We start from the raw sequence: 16359 nt of genomic DNA on the forward strand, positions 1-16359 counted from the left end.
AGTTATACTCAGATCTAAGGGACGTCCAAGACAGATATGAATCACAGTTTTTCCTAAGGAAACTAAACTCCAGGGTTCCAAGATAAGAGTGAGATATAAACCTGGGCCAGTGGAATAATAAGAGAACAAAGGAGGATGCCGAGGATAAAGGTTGCTTTGTCGAACTCTTTGTCGTCTCCGGCGTCAAAACAGAGCTCCCGTCCAACTGCATCCAAGTGAACGCCTTGGTGAGGGGATCGAAATCCGAGGAGCGGTGAGATGTTGCGGTTGACAGTGAGATGAGACGGTAAGAAAGATCAGGACCAAGGATAATGGGGCAATCAAAGTTCTCAGAGACGGTAACAGGTGGTTGGGATCTCGATGGGGCAAGCTCACAGAGGAGAGACACCGGAAGCGGAGGAGAGGGAGGGGGTTGAAGTCACGAGTTTCTCCACAAATTTTTATATTCCTTTTCTTCCAAATTGAATTTACATCTCATGAAAAGGACTCAAAGAGCATATATATACTCAGTGGCTTTGGAGAAAGGAATTCAGAAAATATTGTTTTTCAAAAGAGTTATTTATATGTTATTCTCCATAGGGTTTATATAAATACTAGAATAGGACCCGCCCGATGTGCGGGTTTATAATTTTTAAAATAAAATTAAATTATCAAAGAATATAAAGTAAATATTTTTAGTAAGTAAATAGATACACCGAGGTGTCCAATGTGATATTTGATGTAAAAGATGCGACTCTACGGTTGAAACTATTAATCACGTTTTTATTTTGAATGTCCTCGTTCGTGTGAAGTTTGGTTTTTATCTCTGACTCTGGTTTTGTCAGAGGGTTTACCATATGACTCGATGTACTCGAATTTGGATTTTTTTTTTCTATAGGGACGCCTCTCAACAGGGTGATCCTGATCAACTTCTTCAATTACCATGGATTTTATGGGCAATCTGGAAGGCCATAAAAAAATCAAGGTTAAGAGATAGAGGCAAATGATATAATTACTCAGACTTTGTGCGATAATTTAGCCTGGGAATAGGCGCTCTCTTTTACGGCAGTCATGTCAGCTCCTTCTTCGTATTCAAATGTCCAGGTTTCTTCACCCCGCTGTCAGATTGATGATTCTTGGAAAGTAACCAATGTGCACTCATGATTGGTCTGGTGGTGTTGCGTTGGTGAGGAGCGAACCTTGTTGTTGGGGGCCAAGTGTCTAAAACAGAGTCCCTCCCCCTGCATTCAGAGTTAAAAACGTTGTTGTGGGCCATTGAACGGATATGTGTTGAAGGGATCGCTTGTCAACGTTTTGAAACTGATTGTGATGAGTTACTCACTATGGTACAGTCTTCTGAATATTGGTCGTCTTTCTCCAACTTGCTCGATGAGTTTAACTCGTTGGAGTGTTTTCCACTATTCTCCATCTCTTGGATCCCGCGTGCGTCAAATACGAAGACGGATTGTCTAGCTCGTGCTTCGTGTTCTCTTATCTCTGAAGTTTCTTTTATAAATCCTTTCCCTCTGGTTTGGGCAGCTAACCGATAAATTTTCTTTTGATTGTTTGATTGAAAAGAAAACAGTAAATAAATACACTTTTAGTTAAAGAAAATAGATGTATATGAGTTCAAAGTTATTAAAATTAAATTAAATTTAACAAAGAATATAAATTTAGTTCTTTTCGTAAGTAAAAACAATATATAAAAGTAAAGAGATAAACTTTTAATTATAGAAAATAGTTGTTGTTTTTTTTGCTATTATACACTAATGTATATCCATTTACAAATCTACTATCTACATCACCACTAAAAGTGAATTTGTACACACAAATATATTTTACTGTTGAAATATACTCTTTAATCTTTACTACTACCAACAAATTGTCTTTATGAACATATTAAAAAATATATTATATGTCTCTTTACTTTAACATTTGTGTAGATACAAAAACGCATATGTTAATCTTACATACTCCAATCTTATATAATACAATAGCAGTCTTTTGAATAAATTATTTGATTGGTGAAAAAATTATGAGACAATCTATTTTTTTTACGTTTTTTTTCAAAAATATTTTTCTTTGCGTAAAGGTGAGTATTCACATTTTCTTAGAAACAGTAATTAATTGTAATATAAAAAGTAACCTTGTGTAAGTAACCTTGTATGCTCAAAGGTAATATGTTACTTGTGTCACAATCATTTTTTTTTTCTTATATAAAAAGTAATATTATTTCTTGTAAAATTAGCAACTTAAAATTAAAATAAGTAAATAATATTATAATTTCGAATTTTATGATATATATATATAATTTCCTTATCATGATTTTTTCTAAATTTTAAAACTGTTTAAATATTGTAAATAAAATTAGGTTTTCTTTTTTCTATTTTACTTTAATATAAAACCTTTTTATGGTAGGTTTTGAATTTTTACATTTTTATTTTTTATAATTTTAATAAATTTAAAATTGACATGTGTCAACATCTAAATGATACAATTGACACATGTCACGATCTTGTTAATTATTAATTTTGACATCAAACTTTATATAATAAGATACAAATTATCCTTTTTTCTATATGTATAGAAAATTCATAGAAAAAAATTTGACATAGAAAAGGTTTATGATGATAGAATAATGATCCGTTGATTAATAAAAAAAAATATCTAAAGATTTTGAGAAATAGAAAATTATTCGTTTCCTTTGAAATTCCGAAAAACACATCAACCAAAAAACAAGAACTAACTTCTCAAATATATTTTCTGAACATTATACAAAAATATAAACTCTAAAACCCTAGAACATAATCCTAATTATACTCTAAAACTATAACAACACAAAAAAATTACTAAATATACAAATCATCAAATGAAATATAATACATAAATAAAATAAATAAACCAAACGGTCAATGTTAATTTTATTACGGTTTTCTACAAAAAAAAAAAAAAAAAGACCATTGCATGTGGCTGGTTATGTACATCAATCTTCTCAAGCTGTTTTTTTTTTGATCAACATCAACTCTTTATTAACCAACTTAGAGTACACATATGCTAACACATATTCTGTTTCCACATGATTTTTTAACCAATTAGGCACTAAGAATAGTATACGAGGGACAGAGTTTTCTAACGAAATCGCTTCTCTCGCAACTTTGTCGGCCACTTGATTTCCAACTCTAGGCGTGAATTGCAATCTTACTTCCTCAATGTGCTGGAAAGCTTGTCTTATGTCCTGAATGATCGGGTCGAATATTGGGGCATCTCTTCCTTCTTTGAACATGGAGACAAGTTGTTGAGAGTCTGATTCAAAGATCACTCTTCGGTAGTTGAATCTGATTAGTAAAAGCACTGCGTCTCTAAGGGCTTCAATCTCAGTTTCCAGCACCGAGGCTACTCTTGGAAAAGCCCTCATACCTATCCACAGCACATGACCTGTTTCATTCTGCACAACCCAGCCAGTTCCACAAGTTACCCCCTCCGTAGCCCATGCTCCATCACTATTGCATTTTATCCAGCCTGTGGGAGGGGGACACCAGCGGGTTGTTGTGTTTACCGTTGTGGCATGGGGATCCAAATGATGTGTGAGAGGTGCTCTAAGCCTCCATTCTTCTACATCTTCCTTTGCTTTTTCGATGATTGCTGGCCCTGAGAACTCAATGCCTTGAAAGACCAGTTTATTTCTATTTTTCCAGAGTCTCCAAAGGATCCAGATCAAATCAGAACTATTTGAGGCAGTCTCGGGATGATACTCCTGGAAGTTTAACACATAGTGGAGATTTTGGTAAAGAGAATCAGACCATTCGCCTTCCGGAGGTGCAGCAAAGGAAAGATAGAGCCCATGTTAGTCTTGCAAAGGTGCATGTAAACAAGAGATGGTTTACTGTCTAAATGCTGTTAGGGCATCTGCAACATAAATTGTCTCTGGCACGGTGTCTGTAGGAGAGGTTACCTGCAACTGAGAGGCAATTAGTCATACATCACCAAAGGAAGTGCCGAATTTTAGGAGGGACATCTGCTTTCCATATTTGTTTGAAAGAGGGGAAAGGCTTGGTTGAAGAACTTCCTCAGGGATCTCTCTTTTATTGATAATCTCAAACAGGACCCAGTACCCTGATTTAACCGCGTAATGTCCTGAACGACTATAGTCCCAAGCAAATCTGTCCTTTGTCAGGCTTCCTCCTGGTCTCTGACACAATACCTTTCTAGCATCCTCCTCTAATAGAATTGCATAAACAAGATCCTGCTTCCATTCTCTACCACAGTCGTTTAATGATAAAGAACAAACCAATACGTCTTCAATTCAAATCACACTACAATCAAACTCCGCTGACGTTCATAAAACGAGAACTGAGATCTCAAATGATGAAGACCTTACCAAAGATCTAGACCAATTCGAGTTATTTCTGGGTTTTACAAAGAAAGAGATTACAAATGAGATATTCGATTATTGATTCTAAAACGAAGAAGACTCCTTTTAAGCTTCCTTCAGGTCAATGGTCATCAACGGCCACAAATTCAAAATAAGCCAATCACAGTCCAACATGTCATCCTCACCCGCTCAACCAATCAGACCTCTTTATTTGAACACGTCAGCTCCGCCTAACACACCAACTGACTGAACCACACGACATCATTTAGACTGTAACAAATCTCCCCCCTTGAAAGAACCTTGTCCTCAAGGTTCAAATGTAGGAAACTTCTTGCGGATGTCAAACAAGTACTCCCAAGTCGCCTCTTCCACCGTTTGATTAGTCCACTTGACAAGCACCATAGTAACAACTTTACCCTGCCGATTAGCCATCTTTCGCTCAAGGATACGATCAGGTTCTTTAAGCAAAGCATCATACGCCACCGAAGGAAGCTCAGTGGTAGCCAAAACAGGACCAATTGATGCCTTGAGCTGAGAAACGTGAAAAACAGGATGTATTTTGGAAGAAGATGGCAAATCCAACCTATAAGCCACTTCACCACATCGATCCAAAACCTTATAAGGACCAAAATACTTCGGAGCGAGCTTCTCATTGGAGCGGAGCACTACAGACTGTTGGCGATAAGGTTGCAACTTCACAAACACGACATCACCAATCTCAAAGCTTCTATCAGTACGATGAAGGTTCAGATTCTGATTCATCCTATGTTGAGCCCTCAACAAATGGAATTTGAGCAAAAGAAGCATATTCTCACGATCCTGCAAACATTGAGCCACAACAGCGACCTTCGACTCACCAGGAAGATATGGCAAATGTATCGGAGGTGGTTGGCCATTCGACTCACCAGGAAGATATGGCAAATGTATCGGAGGTGGTTGGCCATACACCGCTTCATAAGGTGTCATCTGAATAGTTGTATGGAAGTTGGTATTGTACCAAAACTCTGCTAGGGGTAACCACTTACTCCACATATGAGGTCGATTACTGCACATGCACCTCAAGCAAGTTTCCAGACAACGGTTAACCACTTCAGTCTGCCCATCGGATTGAGGGTGATAAGCATTAGAGTAGTTCAAGGACACCCCCTGTAAGGCAAACAACTCCCTCCAGAATTCACTGAGAAACACCGTATCACGATCACTGACAATGGTCTTTGGAAACCCATGTAACTTGAACACGTTGTCCATAAAAGCTTGAGCGACGGTCACAACAGAATAAGGATGCGTAAGTGCTATGAAATGTGCAGCTTTACTCAAACGATCAACAACCACAAAGAACACTGACTTTCCAAAAGAAGGAGGCAATCCATCGATGAAATCCATGGATAAGTCAGTCCAAATAGCCTCAGGTATTGGCAAAGGCTGAAGCAACCCAGGAGAAGCTGCAGTGTCATACTTACACCTTTGACATACACTGCAACTCCTTATATACTAATGAATATCCTTAGCCAAACCCTTCCATTAAAAAACACCCTTGACATGCTGACAAGTTGCATCTCGACCGGAATGACCTCCATGACCTGAACCATGCAACCATTGTAAGATATCATTTCTCAACGCCTTGTCCGCCGGTACCACTATCTTATTCTTCCTTCTCAAAACTCCTTGAACCCAGGTGAAATGCTTCTTAGCTTGTGGATCCTTCTTAAGTTGCTCAATAATATTCTTCAAAGCAACATCCGTAACATACTGAGCTTGAATCCGCTGCAACAAATCACAATCAAGTGTAGACAAATCAGACCCTTCCACATGAGATAAAGCATCTGCAACAACATTGTCCTTGCCCTGTTTGTATTGTATCTCATAGTCAAACTCCAGCAACTTGGGCAGCCATTGCTGTTGTATTGGTGTGTTTAACCTTTGCTCCAAGAGATACTTTAAACTTCTCTGATCTGTCTTGATCACAAACTGATTGGGAAGCAAATAATGGCACCACTTTTTCACAGCAAACATGACAGCCAGTAACTCCTTCTCATAAATCGACAAATGTAACTGCTTCCCACGCAAATGCCGACTGATAAAAGCGAGAGGATGACCGTCCTGCATCAAAACTGCACAAATCCCATCACCACAAGCATCAGTTTCGACAACAAAAGGTTTATCAAAGCGTGGACGTGCCAATACAGGAGCTTCACATAAAGCACTCTTAAGTTTCTCAAAAGCATGAGCTGCGTCTTCATTCCACTTAAATGCATCTTTCTTTGTCAGATCATGTAAAGGCCTTGCAATTACACCAAAACTTCTCACAAACTTGCGATAATAGCCAGCCAACCCTAAGAATCCTCTCACTTGCTTCACCGTCTTGGGGACAGGCCAGTCTTTCACCGCTATCAGCTTATGGGGATCAGTAGAAACACCACTAGCTTCGATATAATGCCCCAAATACTCCACTCTCTTCACTGCAAATGCACATTTGCTTCTTTTAGCATACAGACGATTACTTCTCATCACTTTAAACACTTCCTCCAAATGCAACACATGGGACTCCAGATCAGAACTATATACGAGAATGTCATCAAAGAAGATGAGCACAAATTTCCTGAGAAAAGCTCGAAAGACCTCGTTCATTAAGCTCTGATTTGTGGCAGGTGCGTTAGTTAAGCCAAAGGGCATAACCAAATACTCATAATGCCCACTATGAGTTTTGAAAGCAGTCTTATGTATGTCAGCCGGTTCCATTCTGACTTGATGGTACCCTGCTCTCAAGTCTATCTTCGAGTAAACCGCCGAACCCCCCAACTCATCCATAAGATCATCTATCAAGGGAATAGGAAAGCGATCCTTAACTGTCATCCCGTTCAATCCTCTATAGTCTACACACAATCTCCAACTACCATATTTCTTCTTCTCCAACACCACCAGAGATGCATAAGGACTACTACTTGCCTGAATGGTGCCACCCATTAACATTTCTTTCACAATCTTATCAATCTCATTCTTCTGATGTCTTGCATACCTATAAGGACACTGATTAATAGGATTGGAGCCCTCCAAAAGCGGAATCTTATGGTTGTGGTTGTGTCGAAATGGCGGCAAAGAAGTAGGTTCCTCGAAAATGTCAGAAAACTCCACCATTAGTTCTGTAACCTTCGAATTTATCATCTCATACCTCGGGGTGTACCTCCATTGAACACAACATTACTTCACTATCTTCCGGTACTTGCTCAACATAGATCATAGATAGTTGTGCATCTTTCTCCTTCATCTTACGAAGCTTAGTGGCCTTAATCTCTCGCACTGAACCTTGCTTTAAGCCACATAGGTGTACATTCTTCATATCCCATTTAAAACTCATCTCCAAAGTGTCAAAGTTCCAGGTTATGGTACCAAGCGGCTTCAACCATTGGACTCCCAACACGATGTCACAACCCCGCAGTGGTATCACCATCATGTCCGCTTCGAAAGATGTATCCCTCAAATACCAATTAAACTTATCCACCTTACCCGACACTCCTACTTTGCGACCATCAGCAACAAAAATCTTTGTTAGACAAGGCTGCGTCGACTATATCTTTAGTCTTTCTACCACTCTTGGGTCCATGAAGTTGTGTGTGGAGCTAGAGTCAAGTAACATGACCACACTTTGTTTCCCATAGTACGCCTTCACGCGCATAGTCCAAAATTCATCAGTTCTCTCTACTGCACTGACTGAAACTTGAGCCATTTCTTGAATCATTTCAGATTCCTCTACATCTTCTGAAATATGCTCAACAGCTTCTTCGTCCACATCCTCTGCATCCATCATATACAGTTGTTTCTTTTTGTGAGTGAGATAATGTTCTGGTGAATATTTTTCATCACAAAAATAGCACAATCCTTGCTACCTCCTCTTATTCATCTCTTCTGTTGACAGGAACTTGCGTGGCTGCATTGTGTTATCCTTAGGCCTGTAAGTTGATTCAAAGTTACCAGTCTTCTGCACCCCATCAGACTTGTTAGCAACCACTACCTTAGGCTGAACATTACCACCATTTTGCCATTTGTTACTCTGCCAAACATTAGATGTCATACCACTTCCCTTCCTAGGATGAGCTTGTTCGTATAACTCACCCAACATCCAGCATTGCCTTATAGTTTGAGGTTGAAACATCCGAATGTGCATTTGAGTATCAGTCCTAAGACCCGCCAAGTATGCACGAACCAGATAGTCTTCTGGCAATCTCAATCTCAAACGGATAAGCTCAAATTTCTCGTTATACTCCTTAATTCCCCCTGTCTCCTGCAACATCTTCAACTCCGCAATAGGATCATCCAAAGCATCCTCAAACCACTCCTTCAGAAGCATCTTATAAGAAATCCAGTCATTCAACACAGTTCTTCCCAAATCTGATTCAAGCAAGGACTGGTGCCAAGCAGTCGCGGCTCCATAAAAATGAATAGCACACATTCGAACCTTCATCTCGTCCGGAGTGAAATCCAACAGAAAAAACTGCTCAACCTTGAACAACCAATCCTTAATTCCTTCACCGTCAAACCTAGGGAAGTCCAATCTAGCTAAGCGAGTCATTCTTGAGTAATTATACGGCATACCAGATCTCACTCTGCTTGGAACCTCCGTCGGAAAACAGTTGTAATCCGCCTTCTCAACTGTTGGAGGAGACGAACTATACGGTGACTGTGGATTCGCCGACATCAAGTTATCCATCTTCTGCGTCATCATAAGAATTGCAGCAAACATTTCCGCAGAAGTCTCCGTAATCCTCGCATCTTGTTCCGCCAAGGCTTTCACAATCCAAGCATCTGACGATTCTTCACCTCCGCTAGCTGCTGCTTCTCTTTCCTGTGCCTGAGCTCGAGTCTCCATCATCTTCTCCAAGGTTCGTATTAGCTCTGATACCTTTGATAAAGAACAAACCAATACGTCTTCAATTCAAATCACAATACAATCAAACTCAGCTGACGTTCATAAAACGAGAACTGAGATCTCAAATGATGAAGACCTTACCAAAGATCTAGACCAATTCGAGTTATTTCTGGGTTTTACAAAGAAAGAGATTACAAATGAGATATTTGATTATTGATTCTAAAACGAAGAAGACTCCTTTTAAGCTTCCTTCAGGTCAATGGTCATCAACGGCCACAAATTCAAAATAAGCCAATCACAGTCCAGCATGTCATCCTCACCCGCTCAACCAATCAGACCTCTTTATTTGAACACGTCAGCTCCGCCTAACACACCAACTGACTGAACCACACAACATCGTTTAGACTGTAACATCTAACAAGTCATTAACAAAACTAAGCTTCGAGACTAACTGTTTTTGTTCTTCGAGACTAACAGTTAGCTTCAATTATGGCGGATTTCTGGTGGAAAAACAAGAGAGAAGGTAGAGGCATGCATTAGAAAGCCTGGGAACACCTTAGTCGTCCTAAAGCAGCATGAGGCTTAAGATTTAAAGATATTGAAACCTTTAACATTGCGTTGTTGGGGAAGCAAATTTGGAGGATGTTGACTAGACTTGACTCGCTCATGGCAAGAGTCTACCAAAGCAGATACTTCAGCAAATCAGATCCTCTTAATGCTCAACTTGGTTCCCGTCCGTTCATATGCTTGGAGGAGCATTCATGAAGCTCAAACCATGATGAAACAAGGTGTTCGGGCCATCATAGGTAATGGAAAGTCCATGAGATATGGCAACACCCATGGGTAGGATCTAAACCAGCCAACTCTATCCGACAAATACCTCTCAAGTTGTTCAAGAATGAGACTCAACAGTATAATTTATGTAAATAAATCATAAATTTAATTTATATAGATATTTTTTTTATTATTATTATAAAAATGCCAATATACTGGGCCTGATATGCCCATTAAACAATGGCCCATCAAGAATAAAAAACCTCCACGCTTGAGTTCTTCGTGCTAAGGCAAAGTGGACAAACTCGTACGGAGCCATCGCATCCTTGACACAGAACCAAATGACGACACGGCAAAGCCAACACAGTCGCCGATCGGCGCCGGCAAATCCTACACCCCGGTCCGATCATTTCGCACCGATCGGGATCCACGTAAGCCGATTCGGCGTCCTCGGCTTCATCCGCACCGTCTACGCTTCCCGAATTTTGTTCAGCCGTCGTGATAACTCCGCCGCGGTGAGCTGCTTCAAATACGGCTTGCTGCAAATGAGCCTGTAACGACGTCGCTTCGGCTTCTCTAGCCGCTGCTCTCACCTGCCAGGCACGTGACTCTGTTTCGATCTGAAACGCACGTGCTTCTAGCTCGGCGTGACGACGCGTGGCTTTATCGACCTCCGCTTCTTTCTCTCTTAATCTCCGCCTAACTGATTCTTCCGTCGTTCTCAGTAGCTCACGATAGTGCCTATCGTTGTTTTCCGCTAACATGCGCCTCAGCTGCTCTCCCTTTTCCAAAAAAAAAAATAATAATAATTTTAATTAACTCTTTTTATTGGTTTACAAAAATAATCAAACAAAAATCCTAAAAATGCCACTAAACAATTTCATTAACTTTACTTAATTTTTTATAAAGGTTTTTGTTTTTTGGAATTTGTAGATTGTGGAGATAATAATTTTGTGAATTTTAAAACCTTTTTTTGTGGATGGATAATTTTGAAGAAAAATATAGTAAGTCACCTGGATTTGAAGAAATCTATTTAATTCATCCGTTTGGCTTTCGATTTCTCCGGCGAGATCTCCGGTAAATATCGGAAAAGTAGAAAACCGTTGTTCTTGATTCTGTTCACGAGACAAACGTAGACCGGTTGATACTACTACATTAGGATTCTGTCGACGTCCGATAACTTCCGGCGGAGTTTGCGGCAGAGGATTCATCGGAGCCGCCGTAGTGATATCTTCTAAATCAATCACCGACGACGAAACTTCTCTCGCTCGCTTTCTTGAATCCACCCCTGTTTTGAGCAAAGATAACAGATTCATACATACCGGTAAGAATAAATAAACCGAGACTAAAGAAAAGGTCATCGTTCGGTTCGGAGATTTTAGTAAAACAAACCGGTGTTGATTGAATGAAACTGAGATTTTTGCTCCGGCTGATTCGAACAATCATTACCTTCTTGTCCGTTTCTGAGATAACAAAAACATCAATCACATGTCACATGAATACATACATACATACATGGATACAGTGATCTGAGAGAGAGATAGAGGACCTGTTGAGGAAGAAGAGAGTAGAAGGATGGTGATGAGCTTGAACCGCCATGATCAAGATTCAAGAACAGAGACAAAAAAAAAAAAAAACAAGAAAAAGAAAAAGAAGGAAGCTTCTCTGTTAATGAGAATCTCTCTTTAATGGGGGTATGTATTATTATGAAATCACGCAAAAGATATGTAGTATCATGTATGTATCAACTACGGTTGTATCGGACATGGTGCCGTGGTGATGAAAAGATTGAAAACTTTGGTTGCTTCGGGATTCTAAAGAAAATAAATGGTGAAGAGAGGAGAGGGAAAGTCTCTCTATTATATGCACATAGTAAGCATGATTCTCATTTATTATTATATCAACTCAAAATGTTGAATATTTGAATCGCATCTATGATTTATTTCTGTTGAAATCTTGACCTCACTTCTCTTTAGAGGTTAGATTCATCCCATCTCTCCATTGTTCTTGATTTGTTTCTCACTCACAAACCATCTAAAACAATTAAAGAGATATCTCTTTTATGTCTACAGTGTTACTTGTTCTTGATGATGGATCTCTTAGAAATTAGGTTTAGCCACTACAACCTCTTTCTCTTTAATCTCACACACATACTTGTCTCTTACAACAATACAACATATTTATACTAATACTACTTCTAACCTAAACACATAAGTTAAAACAACCAACCCCATTAACATTGGGCTTCAATACTTTTATGGCCCAAAGGTCTTTTTCTCTAATCTTCTTCTTCTTCTTCTTCCTACGACCAACGCTTCTTCTTCTCTTTGATGTCTTCTTCTGTTGCTTACTCTTCTAAGCTCTTCTCTGTTTTTCTCTGTTTATCTTTTGTAGGATTAAGCTATGAATCAACTTCCTCTTGAATCCATCTCCTTCTTGCTTCGATTCTTCTTAATCGATCCTTTCTTTTCTACAGGTGCTTGGGAGTGAAATCTCTGTCTAGTCTCCCTCTTCAATGGAGCTGATCCTTCAAGTCCGTCTCTTCCCGTGAGTCGAACCGTCACCGTCTCGGTTCTTCTTCATGGACTCCAAAGTCAGGTAACTCACCTCACTCTTGTTTCTTTTCTAGCTTTAGCTTCTTGTCCGACATCACCATTTTCCATGGTTCCTCTTTCACAATGTCGACATAGTTCATTACCAAGCTAGTTCTTCTCCCTCTTTACCTGAATCTCCATTGATTCAGCTTTTCTTTTGCGAATTTCTTTGTCACCTCTTGACAGTTTTCCTTCGCTTTCTCTCCATGTTTCTCTTTATCGTCCTTTGTAACGATCAAGGCTGGTAAGCCCATTCCAGAAGTTCGACCCCCCCCTCTAATTGTGATCGATTTTCTTTATCAACTCTTCTTTCTTGCAGGTAATTCAGCCTTGTGGCTTCATCTCTGTCTCCTGCAAGTGTGATCCGTGATCGTTCATCACGACTCCTCCGTAAGCTTACTTACGTCTTCATCGGTCGTCCCTTGCAGCCTTCTTCAGTTCCCTTCAAGGTAAGCTTTATTTTATTTTTCTTTTGTTTGGTGTCCTCTTTGATCACCAACTCCAACTTATGCGTGACTCTTGTTCAAGTCTTCTTCGGAGTGCAACCGGCAACAACTCCCTCTATCTCAGGTGAGCATCCTTTATTTCAATCCCTTTGTGGCAAGCTTCTTCTTCTTTGTTCTGTTGGTATCGACTTGATCTTAGCCTCTCCATCCAGCTTGTTGCTCCCTTTCACTCTTAGGTAAGCATTCTCTTTTTCTGTTTGGTTTCAGCTTTGATCTCTGTTTCTCCAACATCTGCTTTCTTTACTTTTGAGTCTTCTTTGATCTCCAAGTTGTGCATTTCCATTCTCTAAACCATCACTTTGGTTGACTTTAGTCTGTTTGGTTCTTTTTACCATCACCTAAAGCTTTTCTCTAACCTCGGTCTATTTGGTTTTTCCAGAATCTCCAACACAACTTGAGTAATCAAAAGCTTTTCCAAACTTAAGCATACCTATCTCATTTCAACTTCAGACACAGATTCTCCCTCTTGGTTTGATGCTTCATTGTTTTTGTTCTCAGCCTCAACCTTCTTTCTCAATCCATCTCTTTTGAATTTGAGTCTTGTTGATCTTGAACTTTGATTTTATTCACACTAACCTCATGAGAATTTCTTTTCATGGCTGCAGCTTCCCTTCATTGGTGACTGAGCTTCTTCTCTGCTTTAGCCCCACTCTTCTTGGATACATCCTCCAAGAGGATTACACCTCTTCTATTCCAGCCTTATACTCTTCTTTCCTGTGCAGGCTCCCTCTCTTCACCTAGGCTTTTCTCTAACCTTAGCTTTGGATTCTTGAATCATCAATCTCGGCTTTGACCGACTTTGTTAGTTTGATTCCTTACAGCTCCACTTTGGTTTTTTTTTTCTCTAACCTTGGCTTCTTTTCTCTTCTTGTTTCAGTTGGAGAACCACATGGATCCTCAACTTCACCAAGCATCTTCAAGCTTCACCTTCACCATGTCAGAACAAGAACAGAAATCACCTCACAACTATGTCTTCACATCCGCACTATCTCCATAGCTTCTTCCAGAGACCTCCTCGCCTTCTTGGATGCTTTTGACGGTACGGCGTAAAAGTGTTTGTGGTAGCTGATGGTGCTCTTGTCACCACATCCTTTTCCTTCTCTTCTTCTCTGACTTAGTCTCAGATAGCTCTTCTTTCTTCTCTTTTTTTTTTTTTTTTTTTTTTTGTCAGTCTAACACTTTTTCTTGTGCAGGCTTCTTCTTTTCTCACCCAACAAGCTTTGCTTTGAACAACATGTTGGTCTTTCTCTCTTTGCCATTTCTTCTTACGGCAGCTTTCTTCTTCTCCCTCACAGCCTCTCACTTGGTTGCAAGTCCTCCATTGAGCAGCTTCTCTACCGCATCACACTTCCTCCTTTCTCTCGGATCTGTTGGTCTTCAGGTCCGAACACATCCCCTCACTTTCCATTATTCTTCAGTCTCTTCCTAGACTGCCTTTTCTCCCTCTCGGCCTCAACCCCTTCTTCTTCTTGCAGGCTCCAGGGATCTTCAGCTCTGATACCATGTTGAAATCTTGACCTCACTTCTCTTTAGAGGTTAGATTCATCCCATCTCTCCATTGTTCTTGATTTGTTTCTCACTCGCAAACCCTCTAGAACAATTAGAGAGATATCTCTTTTATGTCTACATTGTTACTTGTTCTTGATGATGGATCTCTTAGAGATTAGGTTTAGCCACTACAACCTCTTTCTCCTTAATCTCACACACATACTTGTCTCTTACAACAATACAACATATTTATACTAATACTACTTCTAACCTAAACACATAAGTTAAAACAACCAAACCCATTAACATTGGGCTTCAACACTATTATGGCCCAAATGTCTTTTTCTCTAATCTTCTTCTTCTTCTTCTTCCTACGACCAACGCTTCTTCTCTTTGATGTCTTCTTCTGTTGCTTACTCTTCTAAGTTCTTCTCTGTTTTTCTCTCTTTATCTTTTGTAGGATTAAGCTATGAATCAACTTCCAACAATTTCACTTTACTTTTTAAAAAAAAAAATTAAAAATTGGAAACAGATATTTCGTTTTTTTCTTTTCGTTTCAAGATACATGTATAGTCCAGTCATTCGTCAAGATTAATTAGCAGTTTTTTTTTTCTTTAATTTTTGTTTTGCAGTTTTGTGAAAATAAAGAAGGTAACTACTTGCAAAGTAAGTATCTAATATCCACCACATATGGTCACAATTCTCAAATTTGCAATGAAAACAAAGAAAAAAAAAACCATTAATAATGAAAACTATCTTTTTTTTAGTGAATTACATAGTTTCGTCCTCTACTCAGAGAGAGAGGGGAGAGTTGGGTAAGCTTTGTAGTCTGTAACATATATAGTCTTGGAGCCTTGTTGAAGCTGGAATAGAATTGGCTTGAACATATTGTCATAATGCGTGGATGCATGCATCTCTCTATTCTCTATGAGCTTATTTGTCCAGTATGTCGCTCATGGTATCCCTCATATTGAATGCACATCAAAGACTCAAAGCTACCTTGAGGCTTTACAATATATGATTTTGCATGCATAAATATATATATATATATATGTGATTAATTAAGAACTATATGGTAATTATTTTATATTATTTTAAGAAGAACTAGCAAGAAAAAAATAGAGAGGTGTACTTAATTTTGTATTCGTAGACCAAACAATATAATTATACTTGGAATCAGGAAATATAATAGTACTTCTAACTATATTAATCGTATTTTGTTTTCAAGAAAATTAAAACTTCTCCTCTCAAGCTTTCTTATCCTAGCTTTTGGTGTTTTCTTGCTTTTTCTCTCGAGAAGACTCTGTCGTGTTTTCTCATTGCTGCTTTCATGCAATCAAACGGCACCGTCTTTTTTTTTTAATAAATAATATATATATATTCTTTTTTTTTCCTGAAAATGATATATCTTTTATAATTACCATGTTAAATATTTGCTTAAATCCAATATAATTAACAAAACGATGTAATTGTCCGAAACGAGTTAGAACGTTTGCGTAAATTTATTTATTCACTGTTCCTATTATTCGTGAATTCATCGTCAATATACTCTCAAACTTTTATACCAAATACGTTTCATATTATTCATGATCATAAACTAGGATAGATACAAATAAAATTTACTGAATCAAATTTGATTGAATTTTAGATAATACGGTATGGTATTGCAGTAACTGACTTTTTCCATGATAAAGACATGATAAGTATATTTGCGCGCGAGCACACACGCATATATAGAGAGATATGGAGAAATATTTAATCGGTTTAGTAAAAGGATCATGA

General features: G+C 38.7%; 1 protein-coding gene, 1 long non-coding RNA gene and 1 pseudogene across 2 annotated transcripts; 1 reads left to right on the top strand and 2 right to left on the bottom strand.

The window, feature by feature from the left end:
• Positions 1–7916: 7916 nt before the first annotated feature.
• LOC147921306 (uncharacterized) lies at positions 7917–9215 on the bottom strand (annotated as a pseudogene).
• Positions 9216–10132: 917 nt separating this feature from the next.
• Positions 10133–12141, bottom strand: LOC104760191 (BOI-related E3 ubiquitin-protein ligase 1). The gene is made up of 4 exons (XM_010483078.3): positions 11539–12141; positions 11382–11452; positions 11003–11277; positions 10133–10771 (listed from the first exon to the last, which is right to left on the bottom strand). Exons 1-4 carry the CDS (start codon positions 11586–11588, stop codon positions 10238–10240), a joined length of 930 nt encoding a protein of 309 aa, XP_010481380.2. The 5' UTR covers positions 11589–12141; the 3' UTR covers positions 10133–10237.
• Positions 12142–12318: 177 nt separating this feature from the next.
• Positions 12319–14832, top strand: LOC147921307 (uncharacterized). Its single transcript, XR_015588077.1, has 6 exons — positions 12319–12587; positions 12903–13032; positions 13112–13153; positions 13967–14128; positions 14283–14470; positions 14565–14832. It is a non-coding gene; the product is annotated as an uncharacterized LOC147921307 (long non-coding RNA).
• The last annotated feature ends 1527 nt before the right edge of the window (positions 14833–16359 follow it).

The sequence above is a fragment of the Camelina sativa genome, chromosome 18, assembly GCF_030686135.1.
Source record: "Camelina sativa cultivar CO46 ecotype springtype chromosome 18, ASM3068613v1".
Taxonomy (NCBI): Eukaryota; Viridiplantae; Streptophyta; class Magnoliopsida; order Brassicales; family Brassicaceae; genus Camelina; species Camelina sativa.